This window comes from Hypanus sabinus, chromosome 16 (assembly GCF_030144855.1).
Source record: "Hypanus sabinus isolate sHypSab1 chromosome 16, sHypSab1.hap1, whole genome shotgun sequence".
NCBI classification, from domain to species: Eukaryota; Metazoa; Chordata; class Chondrichthyes; order Myliobatiformes; family Dasyatidae; genus Hypanus; species Hypanus sabinus.
Genome location: NC_082721.1, coordinates 2,300,453 through 2,315,524, shown reverse-complemented (window position 1 = coordinate 2,315,524; position 15,072 = coordinate 2,300,453). Strand labels below are relative to the sequence as shown.

The 15,072-nt window shown below is 43.8% G+C and overlaps 1 protein-coding gene across 2 annotated transcripts in view; it reads right to left on the bottom strand.

Moving 5' to 3' along the window:
- The window catches only part of tmem161a (transmembrane protein 161A), a 45,401-nt gene that overhangs the window by 17,999 nt on the left and 12,330 nt on the right, over positions 1 to 15,072 (bottom strand). The window contains exons 4-9 of one of the 2 annotated variants that reach the window (XM_059990958.1): positions 13,615 to 13,712; positions 12,209 to 12,365; positions 6,830 to 6,981; positions 5,836 to 5,902; positions 2,773 to 2,916; positions 1,329 to 1,442 (exon numbers count right to left, since the gene is read on the bottom strand). In XM_059990958.1, coding sequence (XP_059846941.1) covers positions 1,329 to 1,442; positions 2,773 to 2,916; positions 5,836 to 5,902; positions 6,830 to 6,981; positions 12,209 to 12,365; positions 13,615 to 13,712 — 732 coding nt within the window. The remainder of the gene's footprint in view (positions 1 to 1,328; positions 1,443 to 2,772; positions 2,917 to 5,835; positions 5,903 to 6,829; positions 6,982 to 12,208; positions 12,366 to 13,614; positions 13,713 to 15,072) is intronic. The other variant, XM_059990959.1, reaches the window with a different exon arrangement.

Genomic DNA, 15,072 nt, shown 5'->3' with positions numbered 1-15,072 from the left:
TGATTTACCAATGTTAGACTCACTGCATTTATCTTCTTCAGCCCGTCGAATGATTGCATTTCTAACTCTGATGGCTAGAAGATCTATATTGTTGAATTGGAAAGAAATTGATCCTCCCACTGTATTTAATTGGTTCTCTCAAACTATGTTATGTTTAAATTTAGAAAAAATTAGAAGTGGTACTTTTGAGACTTCTATTAAATTTGAAAAGTTATGGAGACCATTTATTCAACATTTTCATATGATGTAATATGACCCTGTGCCAAGTTCATTTGATTTCCCAGCTTTTAGCTTATGTATTTTGAGAGGACCGGAAGTGACGGCATTGATGAATACTTATTTTTGTGAGATATTATAAACAGCCTGCTTTTTTTTTCCTTCTCTGTTTTTTGTTTTTTTTCTTTTATATTACTTATTAGTTATAGTTATTAGATTAGATTAGCTAGTTCTGCATTATATAATTTTTTTTTGTTTTTTTTTCTTTCTTTTTTCTGTTTTGTTAATATTATACATTATGAAATATTTAGATTTACTATGTCCATACATATATCTTATGGCTTATGTCTTGGTAAACTCATTTATATTGTAACTATTATGTATGGTTTTTTTTCATATGTAATGGAATGTGTATGTCGGTAATTTCTTTATCAATATACTGTCCATATTCTGTCCATATTAATAAAAAGATTTAGAAAGAAAGAAAGGAACCTACCAAATGTTGAAAGGACTAGATAGGGTGGATGTGGAGAGGATGTTTCCTATGGTGGGGGTATCCAGAACTAGAGGGCACAGCCTCCAAAGTGAGGGGCAACCTTTCAGAACAGAGATAAGGAGGTCTTTTTTGAGTTGACGCAAAGTCCATGGGCATATTTAAGATGGAAGCTAATAGTTTCATGATTGCAGGCCTGGCAGTATCTATAGGAAGAAGTACAGTCAACATTTTTGGCCGAGACCCTTTGTCAGGACTAACTGAAAGAAAAGATAGTAAGAGATTTGAAAGTAGGAGGGGGAGGTGGATATTCTCCCTTTGCGACTCCTTTGTATTTACTGTGAATGTCCACAATAAAATGAATGTCAGGGTTGTATATGGTGACATATATGTACTTCAATAATAAATTTACTTTGAATTTTGTCATCAGAGACCCATGGAGTCTCCAACCCATGATGGTCAAACAGCTTCAAACTCACACCAACCAGCTACCTTTGAAATGACCCAGCAAGACCCTGTCCAACAGGCATCGTGGAGTTGTGCACAGAGTTCAGCCTCACCTTCCCTAGGCAGTGTACGATGTGATAAATGTGACGTGCAAAACAGGTCAGGTACTCACAGTTGGACCTCCTCCTTCCCGAATGGAGCACTGATAACAAAGTCTCTGCTGATTGGCTTCACCCAGAGCAACAACACGAGAATGGGTGACAGAAAGTTTGCGTACAACAGGACCCTGGGAAAGGGACACAAAACCATGAGATTGTCAGCAGTTTTGGGCATAATTCTGCTCTTACGTCTGTGGGCCCACCATACCATGGAGGCGACAGCAGCGGCAAACAGCAGGGATCTGCTGATGCAGTGGAGGAACTAAAGCAGAGCAAGAGAGACCTGGGGCAAGGTAACCAGAGGCTAAGTCCATCTGGCTCAAACATCTCCCACTTAGAACATAGAAAATCTACAGCACTTTACTGGCCCTTCGGCCCACAACACTGTGCCAACCACGTAACCTAGAAGCTACCTAGAATTTCCCTACCGCATAGCCCTCTATTTTACCAAGCTCCATGTACCTATCTAAGAGTCTCTTAAAAGACCCTACAGTATCCGCCTCCACCACTGTTGTTGGTAGAGTATTTCACGCACTTCTATAGCATGATTCAAATGTATTTATTACGTGCACATCAAAACAAACAGTGAAATGCATAATTTGTGTTAACAACTAGCACATTTCCCCCCCCCCCAACACTTTCCTCCAATCACATTAAAATTATGCCTCCTCGCATTAATCATTTCTGTCCTGGGACAGTCTTTGGCTGTTCACTCTATCTATGCCACTCACTATATTGTACACCTCTATGAATCATCTCCTTCCACAGGGAACCAGAGCTGAACACAATATTCCAGGTGTGGTCTAACCATAGTCTTATCGAGCTGCAACATTACCTCGTGGCCCTTGAACTCAATCCCGACTAATGAAGGCCAACACAGTAAATACCTTCTTAATCATCCTATACCATGTTTAGCAGTCAGCGCAATGCTTTACAACACCAGCTGTAAGATCAGGATTCAATTCCCGTCCCTGTCTATAAGGAGTTTGTACATTATGCTCATGACCACATGGGTTTCCTCCGGGTGCTCTGCTCTCCTCTCACATTCCAAAGATCCAAGAGCTAATGTAAATGAGTTGCGGACAACCAACATTGGCGCCAGAAGCACAGTGACACCTGCAGACTGTTCAGTACAATCTTTGCCAGTTTGATTTAATGCAAACAATGCATTTCACTGTATGTTCCGATGTACATGTGTCAAATAAAACCAAATCTTCATCTTTAAACTTGCACAGCAACTTTGAGGGATCTGTGAACGTGAACCCCAAGATCTCTCTGTTCTTCCACAGTGCTAAGAATCCTGCCGTTAACTCTACAAATGAAATGAGCACCAAGCAGTGCAGGGAGCAACTGTGGTGGCTCAGAGAGCCGATCTCTGCTCTGTCCTCCGTCAGCTGCTCCCTACCATATGGTCTCACGAACGCACTGCTCTGTCATCGCCACCAGTCTGTTACTCACTGTGTTAGGGGCTTGTCTGCAGTCATCCTGAGAGCGTCTAAGTGAGTCTGTGCCAGCCGCAGGCCTGGAAATGTTAAACATGCTCCAATGAACGAGGAAACTCCAACCAGTGAGAGCTTAAAGATCAACCTGGCTACTGAGTATCTGCAATGGAAAGAAACTGGCATCAGTGCTCATCTTAGACCGGGACTCCCAACCCATTTTATGCTATGGACACCTATCATTAACCAAAGAGTCTATGGACTCTTTGGACTATGGCCTCATAAGACAAAGAGTCTTATGTGAGGCAACTCGTCAAGAGGAAAAAGGAAGCATATGTTAGATATAAGAAGCAGCAAGTGGGAGGGGCTTATGAGAAATATGGGGTAGCCAGGAAGGAGGTAAAGAAAGGACTTAGGAGAGCTCGAAGGGGGCATGAGAAGGCCTTGGCATGTAGGATTAAGGAGAACCCCAAGGCGTTCTATGCATATGTGAAGAATAGGAGGATGACGAGAATGAAGGTGGGGCCGCTAAAGGATAAAGAGGGCAACATGTGCCTGGAGGTGGAGGAGGTTGGGGAGGTCCTAAATGAATACTTTGCTTCAGTATTCACAAGTGAAAAGGATCTTGATCAGGATGAGGTCGAAGCAGAGCCGGCCTGTGTGCTGGACAATGTGGAGATTAAGGAAGTAGTAGTGCTGGATCTTCTTAAAACATTAAGATTAATAAATCCCCAGGGCCAGATATGATACACCACAGGTTGTTGTGGGAATTGAAAAAAGAGATTGCAGGAGCATTAGCTCCTTTGAATTGAATCTTCTGGCTGCACCCCTGCACCAGTGCCAGAGGACTGGAGAATGGCAAATGTCGTTCCCTTGTTTAAAAAAGGTAACAGGGAGAAACCCGGGAATTATAGACCGGTGAGTCTTACGTCGGTGGTATGCAAACTACTGGAAAGGATTCTTAAGGATAGGATCTACGAGCATTTGGAGAAGTACAGTCTACTCATGGATAGTCAACATGACTTTGTGAAGGGAAGATTGTGCCTCACAAGCTGATTGAGTATTTTGAAGAGGTAACAAAAGAAATTGATGAGGGTAGGGCAGTGGATGTGGTCTACATGGACTTTAGCAAAACATTTGACAAGGTCCCTCATAAGAGACTCATCCAGAAAGTCATGAGGCATGGGGTAAGTGGAACCTTGGCTGTTTGGATAAAAAATTGGCTTAAAGGAAGAAAGCAGAGGGTAGTTGTAGAAGGAAAGTATTCTGCCTGGAGGTCAGTGACTAGTGGAGTGCCCAGGGTTCTGTTCTGGGACCCCTGCTATTTGTGATTTATAATGTAGAGGTGGAAGGATGGGTGAGTAAGTTTGCGGATGACATGAAGATTGGAGGAGTTGTGGATGGAGGTGTAGGTGGTCGAAGGTTACAAGAGGATATAGACAGGCTGCAGAGTTGGGCAGAAAAGTGGCAGATGGGGTTCAATCCGGACAAGTGTGAGGTGATGCATTTTGGAAGGACAAACCAGAAGACTGAGTACAGGATTAATGGTCAGTTACTTAAGAGTGTGGATGATCAAAGGGACCTTGGGGTTCAAATCCATACACCCCCCAAGGTCGCTGCACAGGTTGATAGGGTAGTTAAGAAGGTCTATGGGATGCTAGGCTTCATTAACAGGGGGATTGAGTTCAAGAGTAGAGAGGTCATGTTGCAACTCTACAAATCTCTGGTGAGACCGCACTTAAGAGTATTGTGTTCAATTCTGGTCACCTTTTTATAGGAAGGATGTGGAAGCTATGAAGAGGGTGCAGAGGAGATTTACCAGGATGTTGCCTGGTTTGGAGAACAAGTCATATGAAGCAAGGTTAGCAAAGCTGGGACTTTTCTCTTTGGAGCATAGAAGAATGAGAGGGGATTTGATAGAGGTCTACAAGATTGTGAGAAGCATAGATAGGGTGGATAGTCAGTAACCTGTATCCCAGGGCACCAATAGCAAACACCAGAGGGCATATGTACAAAATTAAGGGAGGTAAGTTTAGGGGAGACATCAGGGGCAAGTTGTTTTTTTTTAAAAACACAGAGGGTTGTGAGTGCCTGGAATGACTTGCCAGGGATGGTGGTGGAGGCTAAAACATTAAGGGTATTTAAGAGCTTCTTGGACAGGCACATGGATGAAAGAAAAATGGAGGGTTATGGGGTAGTGTGGATTTAGTACTTTTTTTTTTAAGGATTATATGGGTTGGCACAACATGGAGGGCTGAAGGGCCTGTACTGTGCTGTAGTGTTCCATGAACCACAGGCTGTGAACCCGTCTTAGAGGGACCACTCACTAGGGAACTGAGCATGTGGAAATAAGCCCAAAACTGCCCATTACAGATGTCCACAAGAGAGACTACAAATGCTGGAAATCTGGAATGACACACATACAAAATGTTGGAGGAACTCAGCAGGTTCAGCAGCATTTATGGAGGTGAATGAACCATTCATGTTCTGAGCTGAGACCCTTCATCAGGGCTGGAAAGAAAGACCTAGATTCATTCATCACAACAAGCACATACACCACCCCCCCCCCCCCCACTTCCCCTCACCCTTTCATGCTGTCTTCTGCCTCCTTCCTTTCCAGTCCTGCTGAAGGGTCCAGCAAAACTGTGCATCTAGTGGCCTCACCCACTGGAAATATCTGCAAATAACCCACCTGACTGCTTTATCCTGACAGCCAAATTGTGCAGAAGATCCCACAAGTAAACCTACAACATCATTTGGCCTTCTGTAGACTTTGGCTGAGAAGTGAAATACTGGCTGGGTCAGCGGGGAGAGAGCTCCCATACCCATTTTCAAAAGGAGCAGGGGAAAGCAGAGTTTGAGGTCACACGTTAAAGCTAGTACACTGAACGGGACTACATTTCATCATCACTGCCTTGACGCATCACACAGATCACTGTGCCTGCCTCTGGAGCTGGGCACCTATCACAGTCACATAACACAGGCAAGAACATTAGCCACTAAGTCAGAGATGGAAGAAAAAGGCAAAGAAAGAGTTCAGTAAAGGCAAAGCTTGTAATAACAAGAAAGGAGGGAGACTTACGGCCAGATATCACCCAGTCCCAGCTGCCTGAAAAACATCTGCAGGTTTTCGTACAGGTTAGAAAAGCCTGTGTGGGGATCAAAGACAAAGAAGCGGTCAGCGTCCAGTGACACGGTGAGGCGGTCAGCATCTGGAGATACAAACACTAGCCTGTTTTTACAGTCACTTGTCTTCTGAGTAACTGTTGTGATGCAGACAAGGAAGACGACATTAATCCATATCCACCATAAAACCACAGGAGCAGAATTAGGCTACTTGGCCCAGTGAGTCTGTGCTGCCATTCCAACACAGCTGATTTATTTTCCCTCTCAACCCCATCCTCCTGCCTTTGATGCCCTTCACCTAGCCACATCGGTCAAACTGGCATCTCAGGGACAGAGCAGCCCAGTGCCATTGTGACTGCCTCACAGCCCCATGACCCAATTGACTCTGACTACTAATGTGTGGAGTTTGCACATTCTCCTTGTGATTGCATGGCTCTTTCCCACATACTCCACTTCCCTCCTACATCCCAAAGATCCGGAGATGTAACGTCACACAGCACAGGCACAGTCTCTTCAGCCACCATGTCCACCCTGACCTCTGATAGGTTAACTCACCGTTGTCAATGACCCCTGCTGTAAGTGGTTGGTGGGGGATTCAGGGTATCTTAAAGGGAACAGGGTGGGGTAGCATCATTGAGCACTGCCGAACAGCAAAGTTCAGTGAAATGTGTTGATTTACGTCAACAACCAACGAGGAGGATGTGCTGGGGACAGCCCGCAAGTGTCTGGCACTAACACAGCATGCCCACAACTCACTACCCTAATCTGTATGTTCTTAGAAAGTGGGAGGAAACCAAAGCCATCACGAGGAAGACGTGCAAACTCCTTACTGTAGCAGCGGGAATTGAACTTGGATGACTGGTGCTGTACAGTGTTATGTCATCTGCTATGCGACCATGCCACTCACTCACTCTGCAGTGCATTATGAGCACTACTCTCAAGAAACTCACCTGGCTCAAGACCAAACTCCAGATAATCCTCGCGCACCACCAGTACTAACATGGCAATAAGGACGAAGAGGAAAGCAAAGGTCAGGCAGACAGAGCGCTCCCCTCCTTCCTCAGTCTTGAAGTAGTGAGCCATCAGAGAGAAGAGAAGTTTACTGTATGTGACATGTCAAGGTGAGCAAAATACTTTGTGGAAAAAAAAAATCAAACTGAAATAGGGATGTGTGGCGCATTGGGACAGACTTTAAAATTATACTTCTCAGAATTTCTTTGTCAGTGATCGTCCAGTTAGGGAAGCAAATACTCTACTCTGGGAAGGACAATGGGAATGGACTAGGACAAACCTTCACTGCCATGGATCTTACCCTGTAAACAGGATGCACTCAATCTAACCCATGCCTGTCCTGTCACTCATTTACATGAAAAGACTGATCACTGAACCTTGCAAAGTTCACAAAAGGAAGAACTAAGCATCCTTGGTTGAGAGTATTACTGAGCATTTTATAGGACAGGTATGAGGTAGCAGTTTGGGCAGAGGATGCCCATCCTCTGGAGGTAGAGATCAGAAACAAACAGGATAGGATAGGATACATGAGCATTTGGAAACCCATAGCCTAATTCAGGAGAGCATGCATGGGTTTGTGTCTGACAAGTTGTACCTTACCTACTTGATTGAGTTGACAAGGTGTTGAAAGAGTTTGATGAAGGTAGGGCAGTGGATGTTGTCTACATGGATTTTAGTAAGGCGTTTGGGAGGCTAATCCAGAAGATACATGGGATCCGCGATGAATTGGCTGCTTGGATTCAGAACTACCTTGCACATAGAAGACAGAAGATAGTGGTTAGAGGGACTTATTTGAGCCAAAAGTCTGTAATTAGTGGAGTTCAGCAGGGATCTGTGCTGGGATCTCTACTGTTTGAGATGTATATAAATGACCTGGATGAAAATCTAGATCAGTGGCTTAGTAAGTTTGCGGATGATACCAAGGTTTTTGGAATTGTGGATAATCTAGAAGACTGGCAAAGAATACAGCACAATATACATCAGTTGCAGATATGGGCAGAGAAATGGCAGATGGAGGTAAGGAGAATGAAGGGATAGGGATATGGACATGGTGTAGGTAAAAGGAATTACTGCTTGGGTGGTTTTGATTTGCTTTTTAGCTGGTTTGGCACAACAATGTGGGCCAGATAGCCTGTTCCTGCGCTGTACTCTTCAATGTTCCAGGAGGGACGCAGAAATCAGATTGAGCTTGAGAAGTTAGAGAAATTGCAGATTTAGAACTAATAAGGTGGAGATTCAGAATCAGGTTTATTATCACCAGCATGTGATGTGAAATTTGTTAACTTAGCAGCAGCAGTTCAATGCAATACATAATCTTGCAGAGAAAAAAAAGTAATAAATAAAATTTTAAAATAATAATAAATAAACAAGTAAATCAATTACATACATTGAATAGATTTTAAAAATGTGCAAAAACAGAAATATTGTATATTTTAAAAAAGTGAGGTAGTGTCAATCCAGGATTCAGATGGCAGTAGGGAAGAAGCCCCCCCCCCACAAATCACTGAGTGTGTGCCCCCAGGCCTCTGCACCTCCTACCAACTATCAATAGTTCCATTTAATATACAACCTGAAATTCTTGTTCTTCACAGACATCCACAAAAACAGAAGTGTCCCAAAGAATGAGTGACAGTAAAAACGCTAGAACCCTAAAGCCCCATACTACCCCCTCACGCACAAGGCAGTAAAACAATAACCCTCCCCCCTTACTTCAGCAAAAAAAACATTAACTCTGTCCACCCACCAAGCAAGCAAAAGCAAAGCCCCCAATAAAGACCATGATCTGCAGTACAACAAAAACTAGTTGTTCATCTGACAATTCAACATGCCACAAGCTCTCTTTTCCCAACAAAGGGACAAACAGGTGTCATCCTTTCATAGTGAAAGGGGAGAATAAACAAAACAACATGCTGATTTACATTGACAAAGTCTGCTACATCACGTTCATGTACCTACAGGGTATCCAGGGGTGTAAGGGTATTCACCTCTGGTGAAGGGGCTTGGCTTACCTATGCCAGGGCAACTTGCTCACCTCTGGGCCCTACCAGACACTCAGCTCTCACCTGTGGCTCCAAGTAGCTGTTTGCATGGGGATGCATCCACACACAGGTAAACCGCTTCAACAGGTAGGCTAAAGCAGGTGAGGGTAGCCTGCAGGACTTGTACTCTGGTGAGATAGGGACATGCCTTTCTTAGCATGCGAGGTCAGCTCCAGCGAACTGGGTGGATGAGATCAACAGTGAGATCCAACGGCCAGGAAGGTGGTTCTGTGATGTTTCATGGAGGGCAAAGGGCATGACGAGGCACAGAAGAGATCATGGTCATCCATTACAACCATGGAAGACCCCAGTTTGTGATGACTACTCATACTACAGGAACTGTACTTCTAGGCTGAGAGAGTGGAACTCTCCCAGTGCAATGGCATTTCCACTTTAAAAACACTTGAGATCATTGTATATGACAGACAACTACCACATTTACCAATGAGAATACCTAGAGCACACTACGGAAGGATGTGGAAACTTGGGAGATGGCGCAGGAAAGGCTAACCAGGGTGTTGCCTGGATCAGAGAATCTGAGTTTTGGAGAGGGTGCAGAAGAGGTTCACCAGGGTGCTGCCTGGATTAGAGAGTGAAGTACATGAGCAGTTGGAGAACTTCGGTTGTTTTCACTGGAGCATCATGGCTAAGGCAAGACCTGGTTGAGGTTTGTAAAATTATGAAAGGCATGGACAGGTGGATTAGTTAGAATCTTATTTGATAACCAGAATATTGAACACAACGGGGCATAGGTTTAAGGTGAGAGGGGAAAGTTTAGAGGAAATCTGAAAGGTAAGTTTTTTCTTTACACAGAATGGTGGGTGCTTGGAACATGCTGCCAGGGGAGGAGATGGATTAGTATGTGTCCTGATGAAGGGTCTTGGCCTGAGATGTTGATTGTTTATTCCTCTCCGTAGCTGCTCCCTGACTTGCTGAGTTCCTCCAGCATTCTGTGTGTTACATTTGCAATACACTTACACTGGCAAAGGAACAGACAGGGAAGGGAGGGGTATCAACAACTTGCAGACAGCATTATGGTCAGCACGAACATTATGGGCAGAAGGGTCTGCTCCTGTGCTGTCCGATCAAAAGCACACTGCCTCCTTATATTTGCCCAATCACACTGATGTCAGCCGGTGACACAGGACAGGTCAGGGCTACAGGCAGACCCTGGTCCAAGACAGCACTGCAGGGGCCAGACAGTGGGTCAGAGCAGGGGCCTGGCCCATAGGATGCCCTTGTTGTCTGTTATTTATAATTACTGAGAGGGATCAAGTTTGTTTATCCATGAACCCTGGATAAGGGAAGGTTGCAGGATGGTAAATAGTTCAGTTCATTACACAAGCACCTTTCTGCAGGGGACACCATCATTAACTACATTCACAGCACTTCACAGAGTTGGTGTTTCAACAGTAGATGAACACATTGCACCAGGCTTCAGGAGTGTTTGCAGCAGCTGTGCTCTCTCTCTCTCTCTCTCACCACTTAAAGCAAAAAGCAATATACTCTATGGACGCCAGAGCTCAAGTCCAGCCTAACACTGTGGCAATGAAAAGATCATCACCTCATGCACTTTTCTCTCCATCAACTCACAAGAAAGCCAAGGAAGAGCAAATCACAGGCAACCCCGCACATCCAGCACACAGCAAGATCCCACTGCAAATGCAATTTTTATCACTGGGCCCAAGGACAGCTTATATCCTGCTGTTATAAGATGATTGAAGGATCTCCTAGTACAGCGCTATCGCAGAAAAGAACCATCCATCATCAAGGATCTCCACCACCCAGGCCGTGCTCTCTTTTCACTTCAGCCATCAGGAAGGTACCGAGGGGTGCTTGGGAGTAGGTACAGAGGAGATGTCAGGGATAAGTTGTTTTTTTTTTAAAAACACAGAGAGTGGCGAGTGTGGGGAATAGGCTGCTAGCAGCGGTGGTTGAGATGAAAACAATAGGGTCCTTTAAGAGACTTTTGGATAAGTACATGGAGCTTAGAAAAATATTTGGAGTTTGAAGAGATTTGGCATGTCAACAAATACACTCAAAAACTTCTATAGTTGTACCATGGAGAACATTCTGACAGGCTACATCACTGTCTGGTATGGGGTGGGTGGGGTGGGGGGAGGGGGGGGCTACTGTACAGACTGGAAAGAAACTGCAGAATGTTACAAATCTAGTCTACGAGGTACCCAGGACACCTTAAGGTAGTAGTGTCTCAGAAAGGCAGCATCCATTATTAAGGACCTCCAACACCCAGGGCATGCCCTTTTCTCACTGTTACCATCAGGCAGGGGATACAGAAGCCTGAAGGCACACACTCAGTGATTCAGGAACAGCTTCCTCCCCTCTGCCTTACAATTCCTAAATGGACATTGAATCTTTGCACACTACCTCACATTTTAAAAAAAATACAGTATTTCTGTTTTTGCACATTTTAAAAAAATCTATTCACTATACATAATTGATTTACTTATTTATTATTATTACTTTCTTTATTTTCCTCTGGTAGATTATGTATTGCATTGAACTGTTGCTGCTAAATTAACAAATTTCACATCACATTCCATGATCATAAACCTGATTCTGATTATGTTGTGCTTTGTAAACCTATTCCGAGATCAATCTAATTCTTCCCACCTACATAGCCCTCCATTGTTTCTTCATCCATGTGCCTATTCAAGTGCTGAAATGACCATAAAGATCCTGCCTCTACCACATCTCTGGCAGGACATTCCACACATCCAGTCTGTATATTAAAAAAAATCTACATCTAACATACCCCTATACTTTCCTCCAATTACCTTAAAATTACAGTATTAGCATTTCTGCCTGGAAAATATCTTTGGCTAGCCACTCAATCCTCATCATTTTATATACCTTGATAAAGTCACCTGACATCTTCCTTCACTCCAAAGAAAAAACCCCTATTTCAATCAAACCTATCCCCTATATTCTGTTATTGTTTTCCTTTGTTCCTCCTCAATGCACTGTGTAATGATTTGATCTGTATGAACAGTATGCAAGATAAGCTTTTCACTGCAACAATTATAATACTACTAAATCAAATCCAAGTAAACCTGCTCTTCAGACATTGACTGAGAGGAATGAGGCTTCAGATCAACACCTCATCCTACTCTAAACATCAGCCTCAGATTAACTCCTCACCCATGCAATCGCATCTCTCACCAGCAGAGCTTTGAAACATCAGCCTGTAGCTAAATGCTTGAGGTTCTATGTGCACAAATGAGGAGATGAGGGGGGCTCCCACTGTTGCAAGGATACATTCCGAAGACCAATGTAAGCAGGCACCATAGCATGCCCACGTTGATCTCGCCCTGAACGTTGAGCAGACTGTAGTACGCTTCTGTGAACATGTAGACCAGGGTTGCATACATGACGAAGTCCACCAGCCACTGGTAGTCCAGGAAGTAGCGCAACACTAGGTAGAGATGACACAAAAGTACAGAAGGCGGCCATTTACCAAAGAACACAGAAATTTTATTGGGTTGGCCAGTACTGGCCACACTGACACTAGACATTATAGGCCTCCACTTGGGCAGTGCTGTTAACTCCTAACATCTTGCACTACTCCCACTTCCCTGTTTTACCCCAAATCATTTCACCAACATGCTCATAGAACCTGCTGCAAACATCTGAAAGAGCTGCACAAGGGAGACTGTCCAAAACGATCAGCTCTGGTTACCAAGGAGTGGGCAGAGCCAGAGGCCGTAGCATCAAGGAGCAAGAGAGAGGTGCGGAGGCTTGAGCAGTCAGCCTCAGAACTTGAGAGGAGAGAGGTAGCTGTGTTAGGGCATATTCTAGACTGTGTTTTAAAGATTGTTGGTCAAATTTCTAGAACAATCTCTGCTTGTCTTGTAGGCAGCCAGTAGGGATGGTAGTGTAGATGTACATGCAGATAGAGTAATTAGGGGATGGGTCCCGAAGCAGGGCATTTTTGCTGTGCTATTTGATTAGACCCTCCTTAAGGTTTGGCTTTTCCTGGAACAAATTTATTTTTGTCCGGGAGGGCCAAGAGGAGGGACTGTAGGAGCATATCCTAGACTTGTGGTATATAGCAAAAGATTAACTTCAGCAACCAATCTTCAGACCTGAAAGTGGATTGTAGATTAAATTTAAAATGCAGCCCTGGATAATAGGTTCCTAGCACTGTGAGCAGCAGTTAATTGAAAAACCAAACAATGCTGGTTAACATTCATTTTGGGTGTGTGGTGTGGGTGCAAAGGAGATGTGAAAATTATATGTAATTCAAAGAAAGCATTGTAAATATAGAATTATCCTTTGATCTTTAGCAAATAAAATGTCGTGTAATATTGAACAGGTCTCATCCTCCAAAAGGGGATCAATCTGATGCCTGCTGCTCATTTTTGTTGAACAAAACACTTTTATATCCACTAGCTTTAATCTCTCTCTGGTGACTTTACTCACATTACAACAGCAAAAAGGGACTTCCTCCAACATTGGGGTGAGGGGAATGAAGAAAGGCCAGGCAGCCAGAATTTCAGCATGTGCACGAAGAAAGTGAGTTGGATATAATAAAGGGGGTGGAGAAAACGGATGCATTTCTGAACTGGTCCGTGAGCTTAGATGGAGTGTGACTAAACTCTCTGAACCCAGGGTGGGCACTGATACTGCAACCGACAGCCACCGAAGCAACACACACTCCTTACCCAGAGCATCCAGAGGCTTGATGGGTGTTGCTTCCAATGACAGCTTGATATCTTTGGGCACCATCTCAGGTTTGTTCTCAGTGACGCCATTCTGCCTCCTGTCAATAAGTGGAAAATTCAGAAGAAGCCCAAGAAGCTGGCTGCACACTGAGTGGCCGCCCACTCACCAGCCAGCTTGTTTTTGTACATATCAGCATCTATGTTCATAACATCACTGTGGACTAGAGAATTCTAAAACTTCAGAACCTTCACAACAAAGAAATTACTATTTTCAGCTAACCTTTAAGACCCTGAACCCTTAATTCACTCCTCACCCCAGGAAGCATCTTCACCAAACTCACCACGTCAGACCTTAGAATTGGTATGTTTCAATCTCATTTGTCTTAATTCCAGGTTGTAGAAGCCTAGTCTAGTGTAGCTCACCTTAAGCATCAGACCTATCACCTCAGGAATCAGATTAGTGGCTCTCTGCTGCATTCTCTCTCCAGCAAGCATCTCATTCTTAGATAAGGACCCCAACATTGTACAAAATTACTCCAGGAATGCTATGTCCAACGATCTATCTCATTGTAGTGAGACATATTTACTTCAAGAGTGTAATCTATCTGTATCTGGACAGGCAGAGACCAATCATGGACAGTCAGTTGGCTTTGTGAATGGAGGTTGTGTCTCACAAATCTAGACCACAAGACATAGGAACAAATTAGGCCATTCAGCCTATCGAATTTGCTCTGCCATTCCATCATGACTTATTTATTATCCCTCTCAACCCCATTTCCCTTGTAACCTTCTGAAGCCCTGACTAGTCAAAAAGACTATCAAACTCAGCTTTAGATAGACCCAATGACCTGGCCTCTACAGCCGTCTGTGGCATTGAATTCCAGAAATTCACCATCCTCTTGCTAAAGAATTCCTCCTCATCTCTGTTCTAAATGGACACCCTTCTATTCTGAGGCTGTGCCCTCTGGTCCACACCTCCCCCTCTATCAGAAACATCCACTCCATGTCCACTCTATCTAGACCTTTCAATGTTCAGTAGGTTTCAGTGAGATCCCACCGTTATGCTAAATTCCAGTGTCCACAGGCCCTAAGCAATCAAATGCTGATCATATGTTAACCCTTTCATTCCTGGGATGACTCTCGTGAGCCTCAAGTTCAATTGTCATTCAACCCATACACAAGAATACAGACAAATGAAACATTGTTCTTCTGGGGGCAAGGTGTACAGTACATACAGTCACACACTGATCAGAGCTCATACAGTTACAACAGCACATACAGTGCCTATAAAAAGTATTCACTCCTCCCTGGAAGTTTTCAAGTTTTGTTTTACAACACTGAATCACAGTGGGTTTAATTTGGCTTTTTTGACACTGATCAACAGAAAAAGACTCTCATGTCTAAGTGAAAACACATCTCTACAAAGTGATCGAAATTAATTACAAATATGAGTCAAAA